Here is an 18,827-nt window from a genome sequence, read left to right as displayed (position 1 = left end):
AGGGACACTCATCCTCTCCCAAACCCTGGCCAGACTTCACTCACACAGCTCCTGCGGGCGAAAGGCCTGGGATACAACCAACCTCACTCCTGTGATCAAGACACACCCCTGCTGACCAAGGATGGGCCCCCTGATTTCAGAGGGCTGAACCACAGGCGGAGGAGGCCGGCTCGGGTGTGGCACTGGCCTGAAACTCCTCGGCTTTCCTCACCCTGCTCTCATCACCTGCTGTCTGGCAGTGGGACCAGCGTCTGGTCATCCCCTCTGAAGAACGATCCCCTCCTGGGCAGCTTTCTATAGGCCTGACTCTAAGTCCTCGATACTTAGTATGACAGCACACGGTAGGGACAGCATGCATTTAGGGAATGAATGAACATAACATTCAAGACACTGGAGCTTTCAAAAACGGATATATTTACTTCCTTATTTGCTGCTCAGTCAAGCGCATACTGATGTATCCGAGTCACTTGAAGATGTAAAACGAAGCAGGGTCACAAACATGCTAGCTCGTCCCTCTGCTGAGAGTCCTTGGGCGATACTCAGGTCCCAACGTGGCTTCTCTGCTCTGGCCTGGCCTCTCAGTCCTTCCTGGCCGCCTTCCCTCCCTCTGCTGCTCCCCTCTCCCTCCCAAACCTGTGGTGTTTCGTAGATTCAACACACCTGGCCTAGCCGCCAGGTGACCTGGAAAGGGGGCTCAACCTGTCCGTGCTTCCATCTCCCCATCTGCGAAGCAAGGCTCCCTAACTGGTAACGAGCCACGGCAGGCAGCCAGCTCCCCGAGCCAGCTTCCGTGTGAAGCACCTGGCTCATGTCAGAGCTCAGGACTCCATACTGCAGCCCTGGCAGGTAGGCGTGGGCGTTCCTCCACTGGAGATGGGGAAACCAAGGCTGAACTAGGCCAAGTATGTTTCCCAAGAGCAACGTCTGTGGAACTGGGATGCGTTCCATGTGTTCCAACTGGGAACAGCCTGTCTCTCCACGGATTTCAGGCTCGCCATAACCCACAGGAATGCTTGCTCCCCACCTCCCTCCCGTCCTCCCTGCCTCCCTTCTTCCTTCCGAGACGGTGGCAAAGCAGGGCCACTGGGGCAGGTCACAGGTTCACAGGAGCCTGCACGCTTCAGTGTCTCCCGTCGCTGCCTTGCCATTCTTCCTTGTTCCGTGCAGCCTGCGTGTCACCACTTCAGGGACACTAGAAACTCCGTGAGGACAAGGACCAGGACTTCAAGGAAGGACAGGGCCAGGAGGAGTAGCCGCTTGGCAGATGGCTAGGCCCGGTGGGCCCATGAGGGTTCAGGGACAACAAGCAGGGCAGGACAAGCCCGCAAACAACTAAGGCCCATAGAGGAGTGTGCCAGAGAGATGTGTGAGCACCGTGGGAGCAGAGGAAGGGGCGGCACAGGATGGCCTCCTCAGGGGGACATTTAGTGGCGCCACTGTGCACCAGGTCCTGCAGTCGGTGCTTCAGCCTCATCGTATTTCATCCTGACAGAGGAGGAGTCTGAGCTCAAGGGCAACGCCCTTGACAAGCCGCAGAACTGAGATTCGAACCCAGACCCGACTGATTCTAAAACCCACGCCCTGTCCTCTGCACGTCTGCCATCGGAGGGGATGCCCCCTCTGAGTCTCGAAGGACAACATCCAGAAAAAATGAACCACGTTCAAAGCAAAGCGACGAAGCACATTCTCCCCAAATCTCACATTGTAACCGGCAGGAAAGGCAAACATCGAGGATGCTGGGGACACAGGATGTGGCAGAAGGAGCCATCTGAGCAAACGTCAGCTTCTGCCGCCCCGCATTCCCTGCTCTCAGCCAGCAAGGCCAATGGATGTTTCAGAACTGCCGCCGCTGATTAGTTCCAGGAGACGGTCTCTCAACTTCAGTGTCTTTAGGACAGCTTCGTTCTTCAGGCCCCAGAGTCTCAGTTTTGTTTTTTATACTGTGAGACAGAGAGATCATTAGAAGTGGGTGAGGGAGAACCCGGGAAATCCCGAGACCCATCTGGGCCTCAGCCGCCTCCCGCAGGGGCTTCTCGGAGGAGGGGGCACCGCAGGCACCAGACGGTGAAATCCCTAGTTGGCACCTGGACCGCCTTTCCTCTCTAATGGAAGAAGAAGCTGGCAGCGGTGGCGGGGGGTGGGGGGGCACATAAGAAAGACACTGGAACATTAGAAGTGAACGTGCGGCAGGTCCATCCTAATCTTTAAGCGGAGTCTTGTTCAAAGAAAAGAAAATCTCAGTCGGTTTAGCATCTGACTTCGGCTCAGGTCATGATCTCACGGTTGGTGAGTTCGAGCCCCACATCAGGCTCACTGCTGTCAGCGCAGAGCCCGCTTCAGATCCTCTGTTCCCCTCTCTTTCTGCTCCAGTTCATGCTCTCTCGCAAAAATAAATAAATATTTAAAAAAAAAAAATCAGGCGGGGGGCACCTGGATGGCTCAGTCAGTTAAGCGCCCAACTTTGGCTCAGGTCATGATCTCGCGGTTCGGGGGTTCAAACCCCGTGTCGGGCTCTGTGCTGACAGCTCAGAGCCTGGAGCCTGCTTCAGATTCTTTACCTCCCTCTCTCTCTCTGCTTCTCCCCCACTCACTCTCTGTCTCTGTGTCTCTCTCAAAAATAAATAAACATTAAAAAAATTTTTTTTTTAATCTCAGCTAGAGAAGGACCCTCAGAAGCCATCTAGTCCAATCACTGAGTTTCCAAACAGAATCCTGGACCCTGGATCTCGAGACTGTGATTTAGAAGGAAGGGGGGGTTGTTCTAACACCAATGTGTAAGGACCAGCAAGTTAATCTGTATTTCTGACTCCCCTCCCTCTACCACAATCGACACTTGGATGTTTCCTCAATGGCCCTGCCTCAGTGTGAGCACCCCGGACACAGGGAACTCACTGTTCCCCAAGAAAGCTTTCACGTCTGAGGCATCACAAAGACCTTTCTCTTCCTTCTTCCTGCCCCACCATCGCAGCTTATTCAGCACTGTCTGCCTTTAGGGATTGAGAACACCCCACTCCTTGCAGAAAACAGATGCAACCAGCAAGGCACCTGTCATCACCTCTGGGCTTCTGGAGGAGGGGAGCGGCCGGCGGGGAGGGGTTCAACCGTGGGGCAGGGGCGACCCCTGGTGGTCACAGAGATTACAGCTATCAACGTGCAGGCTGGGCAGGTAGAGCAGGGAGCCAGGCACTTACTTTGTTCATGATCCAGTCAGCATCTTCGATGGCTCTTTTAATAATCTGCTGGATTCTCTCAGGACTGTCTTCATCTGAATGAACCCGGAAACTCTGGAAGTTGAAGCATAAAAAAAGATGACGAGGCAAAATTCACAGGACCAGCATCTTCAGAGCACCAGTCACAGGCCAGACCCGCTGCGGCCCCTTTCCACTCATATCGCTCTTACCCCTCCGTAGACCGTTATGACGATCCCACCCAGAGATGAGGAAACAGAGGCTCAGACACCCCAACTTGCCACCATGCAATGGCGCCAGCATTTAAATCCTGGTCTATTCAGCTACACAGCATGTCCTCTGGCCAGCAGAGCAATTACAAAATGGAAGACTGGCCCCCAAGTTACCCCCAATTAAGCTGGGCCAAAGGTTATCAGGCAGCACGGGCCCAAGGGAAACTTCCATCCCTCGGTTTCCTTTGCTCCTCCCAGGAAGCCGCTTTCACCAGGCTCCACAATAGCCAGGCTTCCCCTGGCCCGTGCTGCAAGGCCAAGCAGAGGGAAGGGCAGCGGTGAGGGTGACTGGAAGATCCAGCCAGGCCCGATGCAGAGCAATGCAGGGCTGCTGTTTGCTCCCGGCCACGTGTTCACCCTTGAGACGGAACGGGAGGCTCAAGTTCATTGGTGTGGCACTCAGGGCCCTCCACAAAGAACTGGTACCCTCTCTGCCCGGTCACCCTCGACCCCACACATCCTCCGATTGGTCTTTAGGAGCATCTCAAACGCTCGCCCCTGGGAAGTCCTCCGTGGCGCCCTCAGACAGACAGCTGCGCCCTCCTCCATGTTTCCACAGTCTGTCTGTTGCTACCTCTATTTTTTCTATGCTTTCCACATGCTATTTGCATTCAGTTTAGTTCTGAACTTTTTATTTAGAAATCATTTCTAACCCACAGAAAAGCTGCAAGAATACAAATGAATTCCCTACCAGAATCACCAATTGTGAACATCTCCCCACATTTGCTTTATCATGCTCTTTTTTTATGGGTTTGTGCTCCATTTGAGGCGGGGGGGGGGGGAGCATTTAAAAGTTGCAGACATCATGCCCCGAGCCCCTAAACACTTCAGTGTGTTTCAACAAGGAGATTCTCTCTTATATAACCGTGGGAGTCAAATCCAAAAAATTCAACATTGATATTATACTACTCTCTCATCAATAGCCCAAATTCCAATCTCACGAATTTCTCTGATAACGTCCTTTTGAATCATTGTGTTTTTTGTTTTGTTTTGTTTTTTTTCTGGCCCAGAATCCAATCCACTCATTACATTGAGCGGTCGTGTCTCTTTCGTCCCCTTGAAAGCACAGCTCTCCTTGTGTTTCATGACACTGACACATTGGTTGGATGAGCAGAGGCCAGTTGTGTGCGAAATGGCCCGTCCGTTATGGATTCGCCTGACGTTTTCTCCTGAGTAAAGTCAGGCTGTGCATTATTGGCAGGAATGCCCGTCAACATGATGTCGTGTCCCATATTTTATTTTAAGTATCCATTTGAGCTGCCTTATTTGAGCCCTGGTACAGAGCTGAGGCGCTGGATGATACATCTTCTGTTTTTTGAGCGAAAATCAGACAGAGGGGCTGGGCTGTGGTTTTTGGTGGCTCTTACCAGACTGCCGCCCCTCCCCCTCACTGCCACCCGAGAGACTATCCCTGCACCCTGCTCCCTGCCCCCAGCCCTGAGATGGGTCCCCTATTATGGGAACCCCCCCATCCCAAGCCCAGTACATACTGCTCCCACCTGCCTGACCGCATGTCTGTAATGCTCCTGGATGCCCTTGGTGGGCAGCTGTCGGCAACAGCGCAGCAGGTATCTGTAGAGCTGCAGTGGCCTCTGGACCAGCTCTGCCCCTGGGAGTGGGGCCATCTTCCAGACCCTCGGTCCCTGGAAGACACAGAAAGCATCGCTTCTAAGGCATCAAGCCGGTACTTGGCCCTGACCCCCCACGTTCCACGGCTCTGTGAAGCGGGTTTGATACAACGTGGAGGCCAGGTCGCCTTCGTGCCATGCTCCACAGAGCCCAGACCCCAAGCTCGGGCTGGGCATTCCGTCCTGCAGAAGTCTCAGCCCGGAGCAGGCCCGCAGGGACCAGAGGGGAGATGCACAGCCTCATCCTGGTGCCTTCTTTCTGGAAGCCAACTTCCGCTGGTGGGGGACGAGGTGCCACGGACGGGCAGGGTAGGGGTGACAAGCAGGAAGACCCCGCACTGCAAGACTGAGAAACGAACTGACTACAGGCAACAGAGGGGAGAACGTCCAGAGGTCTGAGCCTCGCCACTCAAAGTGTGGTCCTGGACCAGTAGCATCGACGTCACCCGGGAGCTTGCCCAGACCTGCTAGGCTCCTGCCTCGACCTCTACCACAGCATCTCACCCTGAAGGTGTCCCTGCCTTCAGCCTGTCACTCTCCAGTCTCCTCCAACCTGATGCCAGAATGTGCTCTGGAACCAGGGTCCTGGGCTCATCTCGCAGTCAGCCCCATGGAACTTCTCCCAGCTCCCCCAAATCGGCACCCTCTTGGTGCCTTTGCACCTGCCGTCACTTTCGCGTCAAGCTCCCCTCCCCTCCTCCTCCATGCGAGGAACTCGTGTCCATCCTTCTAGGTCCAGCTCAGTGTCCCTTCCTCTGGGAAGCCCTTCCTGACTGTCCCGGCCTGAGGGGCTGCAGTGCCCTGCTCTAGAGCTGTTACAGTGCTGTCCACACGGCTGAGGATTCATCTGCTGCCAAGCCTGTGCAGCCTAGCCCAGGCCCCGGGGCTTCGTGCCCTGCTTGTCGAACTGGACTGAATGGAAACTGTTATCTCCTCTGTACAGATCTCCCCTCTCCGAGAGGGAAGCTCACTATGTTCCAAACGAAGGAGCTGAAAGACCAAGATTAAGTGACTGCCCTTAGTTTCAAAGTAACATGGAAAGAAGAGAGACAACTCCCTCCCCTTCAAAAAAAAAAAAAAAGAGAGAGAACCAGAATACTAAATCTATCACAGGTTCTTAAACTAAGAAAGGGAATTCATTAAGTACCTAGTTTCAGAGGCTCCTTCATTCCACTTCCAGCATATTATCTTCCCGGCAACAATAACCACCTGTCTCCACAGCTAAGTTTGCCAATGCCCCCTGCACCTCTGGGCTTCTGCCATGACACCAGGATGGACAGGTGCTTGTCTGCACCCACCCTTACTCCCTTTTGCCAGCGGCCCCAATGTGTGACTGGCCATCCACCCCTCCCCAGGCCTCTGCACCCAGGCCTGGACAGGGCTCCACTCCAGGCCCGACCAATCAGAGCCCTGCATCCACATGTGGGCACATGATGGAAGCTGGCCCAGTCAGAGTGAATCTTACCACCTCTGCAGGGGTGAGTGGAAAGGCCTCCTTTTTTTCCCTCCAGACTTGCTGCGGGAAGCATTCGCTCTTGCCTCCTCTTGAAGCCACACGGCAGCAGGCTGAGCGGAAATGCCAAGTCTGAAGAATTCATTTGAACCCTAAGACCATCCACCTGAAGGCAGTCCCACCTCTAGACTTTTCAAGGATCTGAGCTGGGGCACCTGAGTCGTTCAGCGGGTTAAGCGTCAGACTTCGGCTCAGGCCATGATCTCACGGTTTGGGAGTTGGAGCCCCGCATCGGGCTCCGCGCTGGCAGTGCGGAGCCTGTGTGGGATTCTCGGTCTCCCTCTCTCTCCCCCTCCCCACTCACTCTCTCTCTCTCTAAATAAATGAACTTAAAAAGAAAAAAAAAAAGGGTCCGAGCCAACTGATCCCCTTTACCAAAGCAGCTTGGGTTTATTGTTTTGTTACCTGGCACCCAGAGCCCTAACTGATGGACAGATCCCACCCTCCCAAATCCTGCTCCCCTGATGAGCTCTGATGGTTCCAGCTCTAAGGAAGAGTGCGAACGGTGCAAGGCCCCTAAGATCCTCCTGCCATGAATATCAACCCGCCAGTCTGACTAGTTGCACATAAAAGTCTCCAAAAAACAGGGGAACCCCACACAGTGGGGGCAAAGACCTTCGAGGGCCACCACGGAGGACATAACGCCAAAGTGCCCACCTGATGGGCAGACTCCACTGGCAGGCTTCCCCCAACTATATAAAGTGCTAATCAAATATTGTAAAATGCTAGTCGTGGAACAGATGGTTACCATCTGCAGTCTTCCAGATTAACATTTGGAAAGAGCACAACTTTGTTTCAGTAGTTAAAAACCCCAGCAATACTTAGAAACCAACCCAGCAAGTATGGGCGGGAGATTATTTTCAGCTCAATTATAATACTTAGTCATTCTCAGTAATAAGTAGCAGAGAATGCATGTGTGGGTCCACTCAGAAGAGTTCAACTAAAAATGTTTTAATTTAATTTAAAGCGTGGGTTGGCTATTAAGGGGCAATGAACTCCAGAGCATCGCCGCTAAAACTCTAGTCAAACCCTGGGGCCCCAAACAGCTGCTTGGCACATCCTGCTCTTTGCTCTTGACCTCGGCCTCTCCTAGGCTCCCTGCCTCTGTGACGGTACCTCGGTCTTCCCAGGCAACCAACCCAAAACCAGCACTGAGCCAACCTAGCCTCGTCTTCCTGCCTCAATCCCATGCCACGGTCTCTAAATCTTATCCAAATCCACCTCTGAATGCCCCCTCCAATCTGCTCCCTCCTCTGTTCCCACTGCATAATCCATGCTTCAGACTGTTATCAGAGCTCCCGTGGGCAACTGCCAGAATTCCCAGCAGGCCTCCCTATCTTCCAATCTATTCACCACTTGACAGCCAGTGAATCTTCCCAAAACATGACTCTCAACATGGCATGTTCCGGCCCGAAAACCCTTGATCTGATATCCACCCCTGCCCCTGCCGCTCATGACAACTTTCCCAAAATGTATGGCAAATGTGAAATTATTTTCAGCAGCATGTGGACCGATACCTTTTTATTGTGATGATTTTATATTTGTTTTCATGTGTAATGACCAAAAAATACCATAATGTCATTGGTTTTGTGGCTTAAGACAGTTTAAAAAAGGAATGGGCACAAAACTGATTTTATTCGTTAATTTTTACTTTTTAGCTTTTTTTTTTTTAATGTTCATTTATTTTTGAGAGAGAAATCATGCAAGCTGATTTATTTTGAGAGAGAGAAAGAGAGACAGAGGATCCGAAGCAGGCCCCGCACTGTCAGTGCGGAGCCCGACATGCAACTCAAACTCGCGAACCGTGAGGTCATGACCTGAGCTGAAATCAAGAGTCAGATGTTTAACCAACTGAGCCACCCAGACACCCCGCAACACTATTTTAAAATTATCAAGCAAGTCAGAAGGCAGTTGCAATGTGGATATGGCAAAAATCATGAAAGTGGGGGTGGCTGGGTGGCTCAGTCTATTAAGCATCCAGCTCTTGATTTCAGCTCAGGTCATGACCTCTCTATTTGGGAGATGGAACTCCAACACTGGGCTCCATGCTGTGAGCGAGAAGCCTGCTTGGGATTCCCTCTCCCTCTCTCTCTGCCCCTCTCTTTCTCTCACAACAAATAAACTTAAAAAAAAAAAAAAATCATGAAAGTGCTACTGAAGTTTGGAAAGCACTGGCCTATGGAACAAAATCCATACTCCTTCCCATGGCCTCCAAGGCCCCTTTTGATCTGGCCCCTGCCCACCCCTTCATCACATTTCCTATCACTCACTGCAGCGTCTAGGCAAATTGAGCTCTGGGTGGCACATTCCACGACAGCCTGTGTCGTGTTCACGTGTTACAGCCTTTGCACCGTGACAGAATGCTTGGCATTTAGTAGGTGCACTGGGGTTCCCCAGAGACACAGAACCAATAGAATATAGAGAGAGAATATATACAGATATATTCATATATGTATATTATTTATAAGGAATTGGCTCACGTGATTATTGTCCCAGGCTGATGGCCATCAGCCAGGAGAATCCTCTCTCACTCAGGGGAGGGTCAGTCTATTGTTCTATTCTGGACTTCAAGTGCTCCGATGAGGCCTACCTACATTAGGGAGGGCAATCTGCTTTACTCAGTCTGGTGATTTAAACGTTAATCTCATCCAAAAACACCCTCACAAACACACCCAGAATAATGTTTGGCTAACCAACTGGGCACCCCATGGCCCGGTCAACTTGACACATAAACATAACCATGACAGTAGATGTTCCATATTCACGTGTTGAATGAATTCTCCTACTCTTGCGTACCATCTGCTCCCTGCGGGTCTCCGGATCCTTCAACACTCAGCTCTAAGGTTTGGCACCTCCCCGCGGAAGCCTTCATTGACCCAGCATCCTTGCTACCATGTTCAATGGGAGACCTGTGGGTACCTCAAACAGCCCTCATCACCCCACCTCACTCTAGTTCAGTCTTCATCATCTGCTACTTGGATAACCGGAAGGGTATTTACCAGCCCTCGGCCCCCTTTCAGCCACCCTCCACATGGCGGCCACAGTGCCTTGTCTAACGCTTAACTTAAAATCTTCCCACAGCTGGACGCGCCATGATTCTGATTATCGGTTATTCATTTTCGTAGGTACGACGACAATGTGTTGTGTGGGAGAACGTCCTCATTCTCAGCAAGTGGAAGGAAGCATCCAGACGCGTGTCATCATGTCTGCAACTTACTTTCACACGGTTCCCCAGAAGACAACACAAAACGAGAAAAGGTAGGGTGAGAAAGGAAAAGCAAATGTGGCAAAACGTTAAGATTGCGTTCAGGTGGCAGCGATAAGGGTGGACGGTGCGCTCTTGTTTCGACTTCTCTGTATTTTGAAATTCTTTGAAACAAAAAGTTATTTTAGAAAAACTCTTCCACAGCTTTCCCCTTACCTAGGGGATAAAGTCTTAAACTTGTTAGGCTGACACCAATTCCGGAAGCCTTCTTACCCGCCCAGGTTCATCCCCCATCACTCCTCCACCTGCCAGGCACCTTGACACACCCCCGTAGTTCCTTTAGTGCTGACAACAAATAATAATAAGAAGCACATACAGTTATTCCTACGACAGCCTTACTGAACATGCATCACGTGATAGAGACTATTCTAAACCATGCACGCGAATTCACTTAATTTTCACAACAATCCTACAAGAAGGTACCATTATGCTCTCCTTTTACAGATACAGAAACAGAGGCAAAAAGAAGGTTAAGAAATTTGTCCAAGGTCACACACAGCTATGAGTGCAGAAGCCAGGATTTCCACCCGGGGAGGTCTGGCTCCAGGGTCCATGTGGGTGTTACTCTTCCTAAGCTCAGCTTCCCTCCCTTCCCCCCCACCTGCCCCACCAATTTCCTTTTAGGGGATGACTTCCTCCCATTGAGTCTGGTCTGCTGAGACTGTTGTCCATGGCTACATCTCTCCTGGCCACAAGGAGAGCATTAGACCCAGGCGAGGCCAACTGAGTGCTCCCCACCTCTGGAGATGGGTTCTTGAACAGGGTTAGACAGAGCCTGAAAATGAGTTCATGCATCCCAGCAATGGTGTGCCCTGATCAGCCGCTTCCTGTTCTGAACTGTCCTTGTGGCTCCTGCCTCCTGGCCTTCCAGGAACGTCGAGATGCCTGCCCAGTTCTCCAGCCTTCTCCCTTGATTGTGTGAGTCCCTAACACTCTTCCAGGAAATTTCTTTTGGGTTAGGTCTTCCAATCCCCTCTCACGCCCACACAGACTCTCTGCTCCCTTATCTGTTTGCCCACAGCCTGTTGTGGTGGCTCAGGTCACCAGGTATCGCCCGGGGCTCCGAGTGTTTGTCTCCCCACCCTCCCCAACCAGATCAAACTCGCCCGGCACAAACTCTTGTGCCGGCATGGTACCAAGCACACCCCCCCACCAATGCTTGCTGACTGAGCAACCTCGGCATCTCCAGGCCCCCGGTACTCCTACCCATCACCTCCAGCAGCAACACCCCCCCCTTCCCCACCCATCTGTGCCAAGCCTTTCCGGTCCCCTCAGCTTCCCTCCAACTCACTTGCAGGCAGCTTCTGCCTCCTGCCTCATTCAGTCTGGAGAGGCCACCAGGTAAGAATATCCTCAAATCCTTTCCCCCAAGAAATTCATCCTTGCCTGAGAGCTGACCAATGTGCTAAGCGTGGTGCTAGACATTTTTACAACAACCCTCTGAGAAAAAACATTATCATCCCATTGTGCAGATGTGGAAACTGAGGCTGATCGTGAATATACACCTAGGAAATGGTGGGGCCGAGATGTGGACTCTGCCCCTAACTCCAGTGCTCCAACCTCCCTGAAGAGGTTCTGTTTTGTTGTTAATGTTTATTTTCTGAGAGAGAAATTCAGAGCATGAGCAGGGGAGGGGCAGAGTGAGAGGGAAACACAGAATCCAAAGCAGGCCCCAGGCTCGGAGCTGTCAGCATAGAGCCTGACGTGGGGCTCGAACCCACAACCATGAGATCATAACCTGAGCTGAAGCCAGACGCTTAACCAACTGAGCCACACAGGTACCCCTAACCTCCCTGAGTTCTTAAAGGAAAGGGGCCCTTCCTTTCCCTTGGCTCTTCTAGGCTCTTGGAGCCTCCCTCCTGGATTAACCCAACACCCTTCTGACATGTCTCTTCTTCATTCCCTCCCTATACTCAGCCAGAACGGAGCAACTAACAACAAAAATCTCATCTATGAGTGTCTTGCTTAATATCCTCTAATGGCACCCACAGAACAAAGTCTAAGCTCATCAGTATGTGTGTGTAGGGTGGTGGTGTTGGGGGGGGGGGTGTTCAAGGCTTTCCCCAGTCAACTGCCAATCTCTATCCCATCTGCAACCAAATTCCCCATGCCCTCTACTCTCTTCCTGGAGGGGCTTTGTTACAGAGTGCCTGGCACGCAGTGGTCACGCAACAGAAGGGTGTCAGGTCGAATCCTCCCTCCCCCGCGACAACCTTCAGTCAACTTTTCCGCACCCTGAAGACTGAGGTGGAACAGTGAAAACACGGGCCCCAGATCATGGCAAGACTGACGTGAGGATTAAGTAAGACAGCACACATGCTGTCACTAAACAGGAGGCCCTCTTCCCCGGCCCTTCTCCGCCCCTGGGAAAGCAGAAGGGAAAACAATATGTTATGATGCCGTTCGAGGCTTCTACCCAAGATAAAAGTGGCCTGCTGAAGGAAGCTGGTCGTGCAAACTGAGACTGGCAGAGGCTTATGGATTTCATTGATTTTAGTTACCTCTGCCGACATCAGGGAGAGAGAGAGAGAAAAAAAAAAAAAAACCATCTTTTTTTCTCTTTGAAATCAAACTGAAGAGCAGGTGAAATGTATTTAGCTTTTTCCCAAATCAGAACCGAGTTCTGGTTATTCATCCTGTAGCCTTCAATGAATTAAGGGTTATAAAAATACCTAAGGTGGCATGGCTTGACTGATGGGAGGTGCTCGGTAAAAGGTGTTAACTGAACGAGCAGAACAATCATCCAAAGTAGGGAGTCTTTCAAAACCAGAGCTCTGAAGGCAACCTTTTCCCATCCAGGGTAAAAAAAAATCTCTTCTCCACATCCCTGGCAGGGAGTCATCCAGCTTTTCTCCCTTACGCTCCCTCGTGGCAGGGAGCTCATGACCTCCCAAGTCCAAGCTCCCCATTTCCATTCTGCCAGAGTTGTCACGAAGTCCCTTTGGGTCTGAGCTAAAATCTGCTCTGTAAACTTCTAGTCATTGGTCTGAGCTCTGCCCTTTGGGGTTCAAGTCTCCCTAACTGGCCCCCAAGTCCAGTCTGTCACTGTTCAGCCAATTACCCCAGCCCTGTAGCCATTCTTTTCCAAGATACCCACCCTGAAGGTTCTAGCCTCTCCCAATGCTTCCCCTTCCCACTCAGCCTCCTCTGGACACACACACACCCTCATTACTGATCTCGCTCTTAGATATACTGTCCAGTGGAAAAGCTGCGGTTTCCCTGTGTTCTGGCCAGCTCTGTTCTGACCACCTGGGGCTCAGGTGGCAATGTCACCTCCTTTACTTAGGAGTTCAAGGCATGCTGCTGACTGCATTCTCTGCTCAGGCCCCCATATGCCCCTGGCATTCAGCTCAGAGGAACCTTTTTTCCATGAACTGTTTTTAAATTCCCACCTTGTATTCTATTAGTTCAGTCCAGAGTCGTCATCTGCCACAATCTCTGGGGTACATGATCCTGTCTGTTATCCAACTCAACTCAATTGGGCACAATAAAGGCACAGAAACAATCACACATACCAGGCACAAATGGGGGACACAGAGAGAGACTTTAGCCCCAGTGAGCTGTGTCAGTCACCCATACAGTGTCATTCAGAGCATCCAGCATGTGTGTGGCTCTGGACTCGGGCCTGGGACCAGAGATGAACAGCCCGACATGGTACCTAGTTGTCCTACCTCAAGCTCTCTGCACAGCTGATGACACGTCTTACTACCTACCATTCAGGGAGTGATCAATATGTGTGAGGTAGGTGTTGGGAGCTTTACATGTGTGATCTTACGGGGTACATATCATTAGCCCCATTTTATAGATGATGAAACTGGGGCTCTGAGAGGTTAAGCAACTTGCCAGAGACCACACAGCTATTAATTAGATGGTAAGGTCAGGAATCAAACCTATGTCTGTTTGATTCCAAAGCCCATGCCCCTTCATGCTTCTAACACCAGCTATGTCCATATCTGAGCCATCCACAAAACGCTGCCCAGGTCAGGGCTAAGGACCCCACAGAGAACCCTCCTGGGGCTCATTCAGGACTAGGTCTGCATTCATGAAAGCACTTGACCGTGCTATTACTCACTACTTATTTTTTCAACCTTCTTCATATAACTTTGCTCTGTGCTTTTCTGAAACCCAAGGACACCATCTATAGCTTCCTGCGGCACAAAGATGAAAAAAAAAAAAAAGTCACAAGGCTGATGTCAATTACACAGACAAAGAAAAGGGGCAACTAAGGAAATGCTAAAAAAGCTCTTAGGAAACCCAAAGGAGAATATAACAGAATAAAGGAAAAGAGTGAAAAATAAAGCCACAAAGGGAATTTCCTGGGAGCCAAGTGGTATCATTGGTACAGAGGCTGAGAAACAGGCCTATGGCCTCATTTAACCCCACTGTCGGTTTCGCTACCCTGTGCCCTGACAAAGGGCACCTAAAAATAAGTGGGGGAAAGTCATATATTTAAAAAAAGAAAAGAATGGAACTACAGAAAATGACCAGAAATTATGCCCTATTGGGCACTGATACAAGGCTAAATTAAGCCTGCACAGGCCATTGTTTAAATATGCAATTATTTCTCTGGATGGGGAAAGTCGCAATTACAGAAGCAGAGTGGTTCTGCTCCCCCACCACAGGGGCTTTGCCTTGCACACACGCATTCTCCCGAGCTAGAAACGGGGCAGCAGTCCTTGCTCCTCTAGTCCCTTTCCAACGTGGTCGAGGCTCTCAAGACCCACCCTCTGTTCCCCTCACCCTCCCGGTCCTCAGTGCCTCCCCCACTCCTTCAAGGTCCTGCACCTGGGCAGTACCTTGGCTCTCAGCTTTGGAACAATGCCTTGCTCAGACTATTCAAATCTCTCTCTCCAGTCCAACCGAAGGATACTTCCTAAACACACACACACACACACACACACACACACACACACACACATGTCGTTCCCTTGCTCCGAAACCTCTGCAGAGTGTTCTTTACCCACGACCTTCCGACATCTGGTTCCAACTTCTCTCATCAAGCTCATCTCCTGCTGTCCTTCCCACACTCCCTGCGTTCTAGCCACACGCTGAACTGCGGGGCGAAGTTCACGGGCTTTGGGATCAGGCAGTCTGCGTGCAAATCCCGGCTCCATCACTTGCCAGTTGTGGGACCTGGGCAAGTTTCTCAGCTTCCACCCTGGAGGCAGTGGCACATCTGCCAATGGGGCAACTGGCAGTATTTCCTACACGGAATCGTTGTAAGGATTAAATAACTCCTAAACCACCTGGCACAGTCCCCGGCACATACAACGCGCTTAGTAACTATTGGTAATAGCATCTCTGAAATGTGCTGTGCTCGTCAACACCTCTCTTCCCCCTTCACCTGCCTCAAGAATTCCTCTTTACCCTTACAGATTCAGCTCTCATGTCACCCCTCAAGGCTCACACCCCATGCTGCCCATACTCCTCTAATAAGGTCTCACACTTATCTCGGTGTGATGGAAGAGAGGGTTTTGATGACAAACAACCCTGATTTAGGAGCCTACCTCTGTCATTCACGAGCCGAGTGATCCTGCACAACTTGTTTGACTTCTCTATATTCTGCGGCCTCCTCTGTAAACTGAAGAACAAGATGTGTACCTCGTGGGGAGGAGGGGGTTGTAAAGATCACTTGAGCTGACGTCAGTGCCCAGCACGGTAGTGCCACATATTCTCAGGTGCTTGAACATCATACCCTTTCCTACTCTAGCTGCCTATTTGTTCCTTGCTGACTGTAAGCTCCTGGAGGACACAGACTGTATTACAGGAGTCATCCCTCCACGGTTAACGGTGCCCACGACATACCAGAAGCTCAAAACATGGGTGTTGATTGATCTCCGTTTACCAGGGAGGAAACTAAAGCCAGGACAGGGCTGTCCTGAAATCACAGAGCCAGCAGGTGGCAGAGCCAGGTCTCAAACTCAGGCCCTGAATCCCTGGCTCTGGATCCTCAGCTCATTCTCCCACACCTGCTGTCTCAAAGGCCAGCGAACCACCCTGAACATCCTATTTTTTGAGCTCAACCCCCCTGAGCCTTTAGCAGTTGAAAGTGGACCGGGTGAGCTATCCCGGCCAAAGCAAACTGGAAAAATCAGACAAAAGGCAAACATGCCGGTGTCGGAGCAGAGCAAGCAGCAACCTGCAGTGAGTCATTGTGATGTTAGGCTGCCCTGTGGCCATGGCCTCCCCCACGCAGGCCACAACGCATCACCGTGGTTTGAGGGCGAGAGAAGGAAACGATTATCCATCTGCCAGGTCAGGGCACTCCATACGGGCTACTGAATCTACAACTCAGTTGCTCCCATTTTACAGAGGAGGAACACTGAGGCTCAGGCTCACACAGAACTAGATGAGAGCACAGCTGGGCTTCGTACCCAGGTCTCCACCCTCCTAACAAGCTCCTACCCACATACAGGGCTTATCTCGGAGGATGGCTGAGCCGAAGGCTCTGGATTTATCCTTCTCCTCTCATGCTCTCCCTCCCTCCGGCCTTCCCTTACCCAACCACTCCCAGCATTTATGTTGCTCCCCCGCAAATGAATCCAGGTCTCACTTAAGACTTCCCTGACCACTGTGCAGTCCCGGCTATCCTTCTTCACGGCACTCTTTACCACCTGACATATATTTCATTGTATCCCCCCACTGGAATGTAAACTCCAGAAAGCAGGGCGTCCATTTATTTTGTTCATGACCGTGTCCCTAGTATAGTAAAGTGCCTGATACATAGGAAGCACGCGTGGGCAAGTACTGAAATAGTCACTGAGCACCAGCAAGGTGCTAGGTACTGGGGTTCCAGAAACAAACAGAAGACCCTGAACCCACGGAACTTACACATTAACGTCAAATGAAAACTAATTCTTCAATTATAACTAATTACTACGAGATGGAATTCAGGTCCCTGAAAGATGGGCTCATGGGATCTCTCACCCAGTCAAGGGTCAAAAGTTTCTTGAGACAAGGACATTAAATCTGAGGTCTCAAGGAGGAGTAGGAGTTGGCAATGGGGTGGTGAAGGCAGACAGCAGTTTGAATGAAGGTCTGAGGGAGAAAGGCACTGCCAGGCCCAAAGGAGCCCAGGGACTAAGGCAAGGGGGAGAGCAGGAACAAACAGAATGCTGTCCAGGAAGGCTGGGTCAGATCCAGAAAGGCCTGGTAGGAGGGGAGGAGTTAAGATTAATTCTAAGGTTGGGGTGACTGGGTGGCTCAGTCAGTTGAGCCTCCAACTTCGGCTCACGTCATGATCTCACGGTCTGTGAGTTCAAGCCCCGCATCGGGCTCTGTGCTGACAGCTCGGAGCCTGGAGCCTGCTTCAGATTCTCTGTCTCCCTCTCTCTCTGGCCCTCCCCCGTTCATGCTCTGTCTCTCTCTGTCTCAAAAATAAATAAACATTAAAAAAAAATTTTTAAGACTAATTCTATCAACTGATGAATGGATAAATAAAATATTCATACAACGGAATATTATTTTGTAGTAAAAAAAGAAATGAACTGATACAAGCTACAATATGGGCAAACCTAGAAAACATCGCTCTGTGAAAGAAGCCAACCACGGAAGACCAAATATTATACGAGCCCACTTACACAAAGTGTGCAGAACGTGCAAATCCACAGAGACGGCAAGTCGATGAGGGGTTGCCTAGGGCTGGGGGAAATGGGAGATTGAAAGTGACAGCTAAAGGAGAGGTTTCTTTTGGGGACAATGAATATGTTCTGAAATTGATTATGGCATGGATGCACAGCTCTTGAATATGCTAAAAGGCATTCAATTGTGCACTTTAAACGAGTTGTATGCTATGTAAAAACAAAACAAAAACAAAAATAGTCCTGAGGACCAAGGGGTTTTGGCCTCCGCGTGACTTGATGTGTTATGCAGAAGCATCCATCAAAACCTGAAGGTTATTGCAGGCAAGCAAAGCTCCCGGGGAGCTTGATGGGGGCAGACGGACTGCGAAGCCCTCCCCCCACCCCGCCCCCCTCTTTGAAAAGTGGGCGCCTGGCTGGCTCTGTCAGTGGACCATGCCACTCCTGATCTCGGGGCTGTCAGTTCGACCCCCACGTTGGGTGTAGAGATTAGAAATAAAACCTTTACGAAAAATAGCCCAGCCGAGGCTGAGCGCGGACGTGTGTGCCAGAGAGTGAGCGTTTCGCACAGGCGCCCGGAGTCCCCTGGGCTCCCTGTGGCCCCACGACCCTCCCCGAGTCCTGGGGCCTTCTCCCCTCCTCCGAGCCGCCCGCCAGGCCTGCGACGGGCCCGGCGCCTCCGCGAGCCGCGCGCCAGGACACCCGGCCCTCCGCGGCCACGACCGACGACGCGGAGCGAAAGGGGACCGCGCAGGTCCCCGCGGGTCGGCCACAGGCCGAGCAAAGCCGAGGACGCCCGAGGCCTCCCATCCCCAGCCCGCCCCGCCGCGCCGGGCGGCTCCGGCCCGCGCGCGCGCGCGCGCCCGCCCGCCCGCGTCTCGTCTCCCGCCCTCCGCCGGCGCCGCTCGGCTCACCCGCCTCCACTGGGCAACGTCAACCCCGGACGCGGCGGACGCGGCGGCCCCAAGTGCGCCTGCGCCCCGAGCCCGGCGCGGCCCCGCCCCCGCCCGTCGGCTGTTCGCGGAGCGCCCTCTGCCGGCCGGCAGGAGGGGCTGGGGTCTGTTCGTGAGGAAACCCTACAGGCAAGACCCGCTGGGTGCCCCTTCCCTGATCCGACCCCGCCCAGTGGAAAAAAAAAAAGCTGCCTCGCTAACAGCCTTGAACACCCACTCTTCCTTCTGGCTGTTGCTGCCTCGGATATAAGCCCCGAAGGCAGGCTCTCCCCCATATTCCTGAACATGGATCACTGCTAAAACATTAGGGGTGTTCAAGATTTGCGAGGAGGCTTGCTGGAGGACTTTCCCTAAACCCCTCGTGTTGATGACGGGCATTGTATTTGTAAGGGAATCTGCGTTTTGAGTCATTTCATCAAATTACAGTC

The 18,827-nt window shown here is 51.8% G+C and overlaps 1 protein-coding gene across 2 annotated transcripts; it reads right to left on the bottom strand.

Annotated features, from left to right (window-relative positions):
* Nucleotides 1-397: 397 nt before the first annotated feature.
* On the bottom strand, nucleotides 398-18,398 carry LYRM9 (LYR motif containing 9). Of its 2 annotated transcripts, none has more exons than XM_042967445.1 (4): nucleotides 18,361-18,398; nucleotides 4,960-5,103; nucleotides 3,192-3,284; nucleotides 398-1,940 (listed from the first exon to the last, which is right to left on the bottom strand). In XM_042967445.1, the coding sequence occupies exons 2-4, from the start codon at nucleotides 5,083-5,085 to the stop codon at nucleotides 1,923-1,925; spliced, it is 237 nt and encodes a 78-aa protein (XP_042823379.1). In that variant the 5' UTR covers nucleotides 5,086-5,103; nucleotides 18,361-18,398; the 3' UTR covers nucleotides 398-1,922. The 2 variants fall into 2 exon arrangements, with proteins under 2 accessions (XP_042823379.1, XP_042823380.1); XM_042967446.1 differs by lacking the exon at nucleotides 18,361-18,398 and adding an exon at nucleotides 17,447-17,554.
* Between the last annotated feature and the right edge of the window lie 429 nt (nucleotides 18,399-18,827).

The sequence above is a fragment of the Panthera tigris genome, chromosome E1 (genome assembly GCF_018350195.1).
Source record: "Panthera tigris isolate Pti1 chromosome E1, P.tigris_Pti1_mat1.1, whole genome shotgun sequence".
Classification (NCBI taxonomy): Eukaryota; Metazoa; Chordata; class Mammalia; order Carnivora; family Felidae; genus Panthera; species Panthera tigris.
The sequence above is the reverse complement of the archived record's forward strand: the minus strand, read 5'-3'. Positions and strand labels throughout refer to the sequence as shown.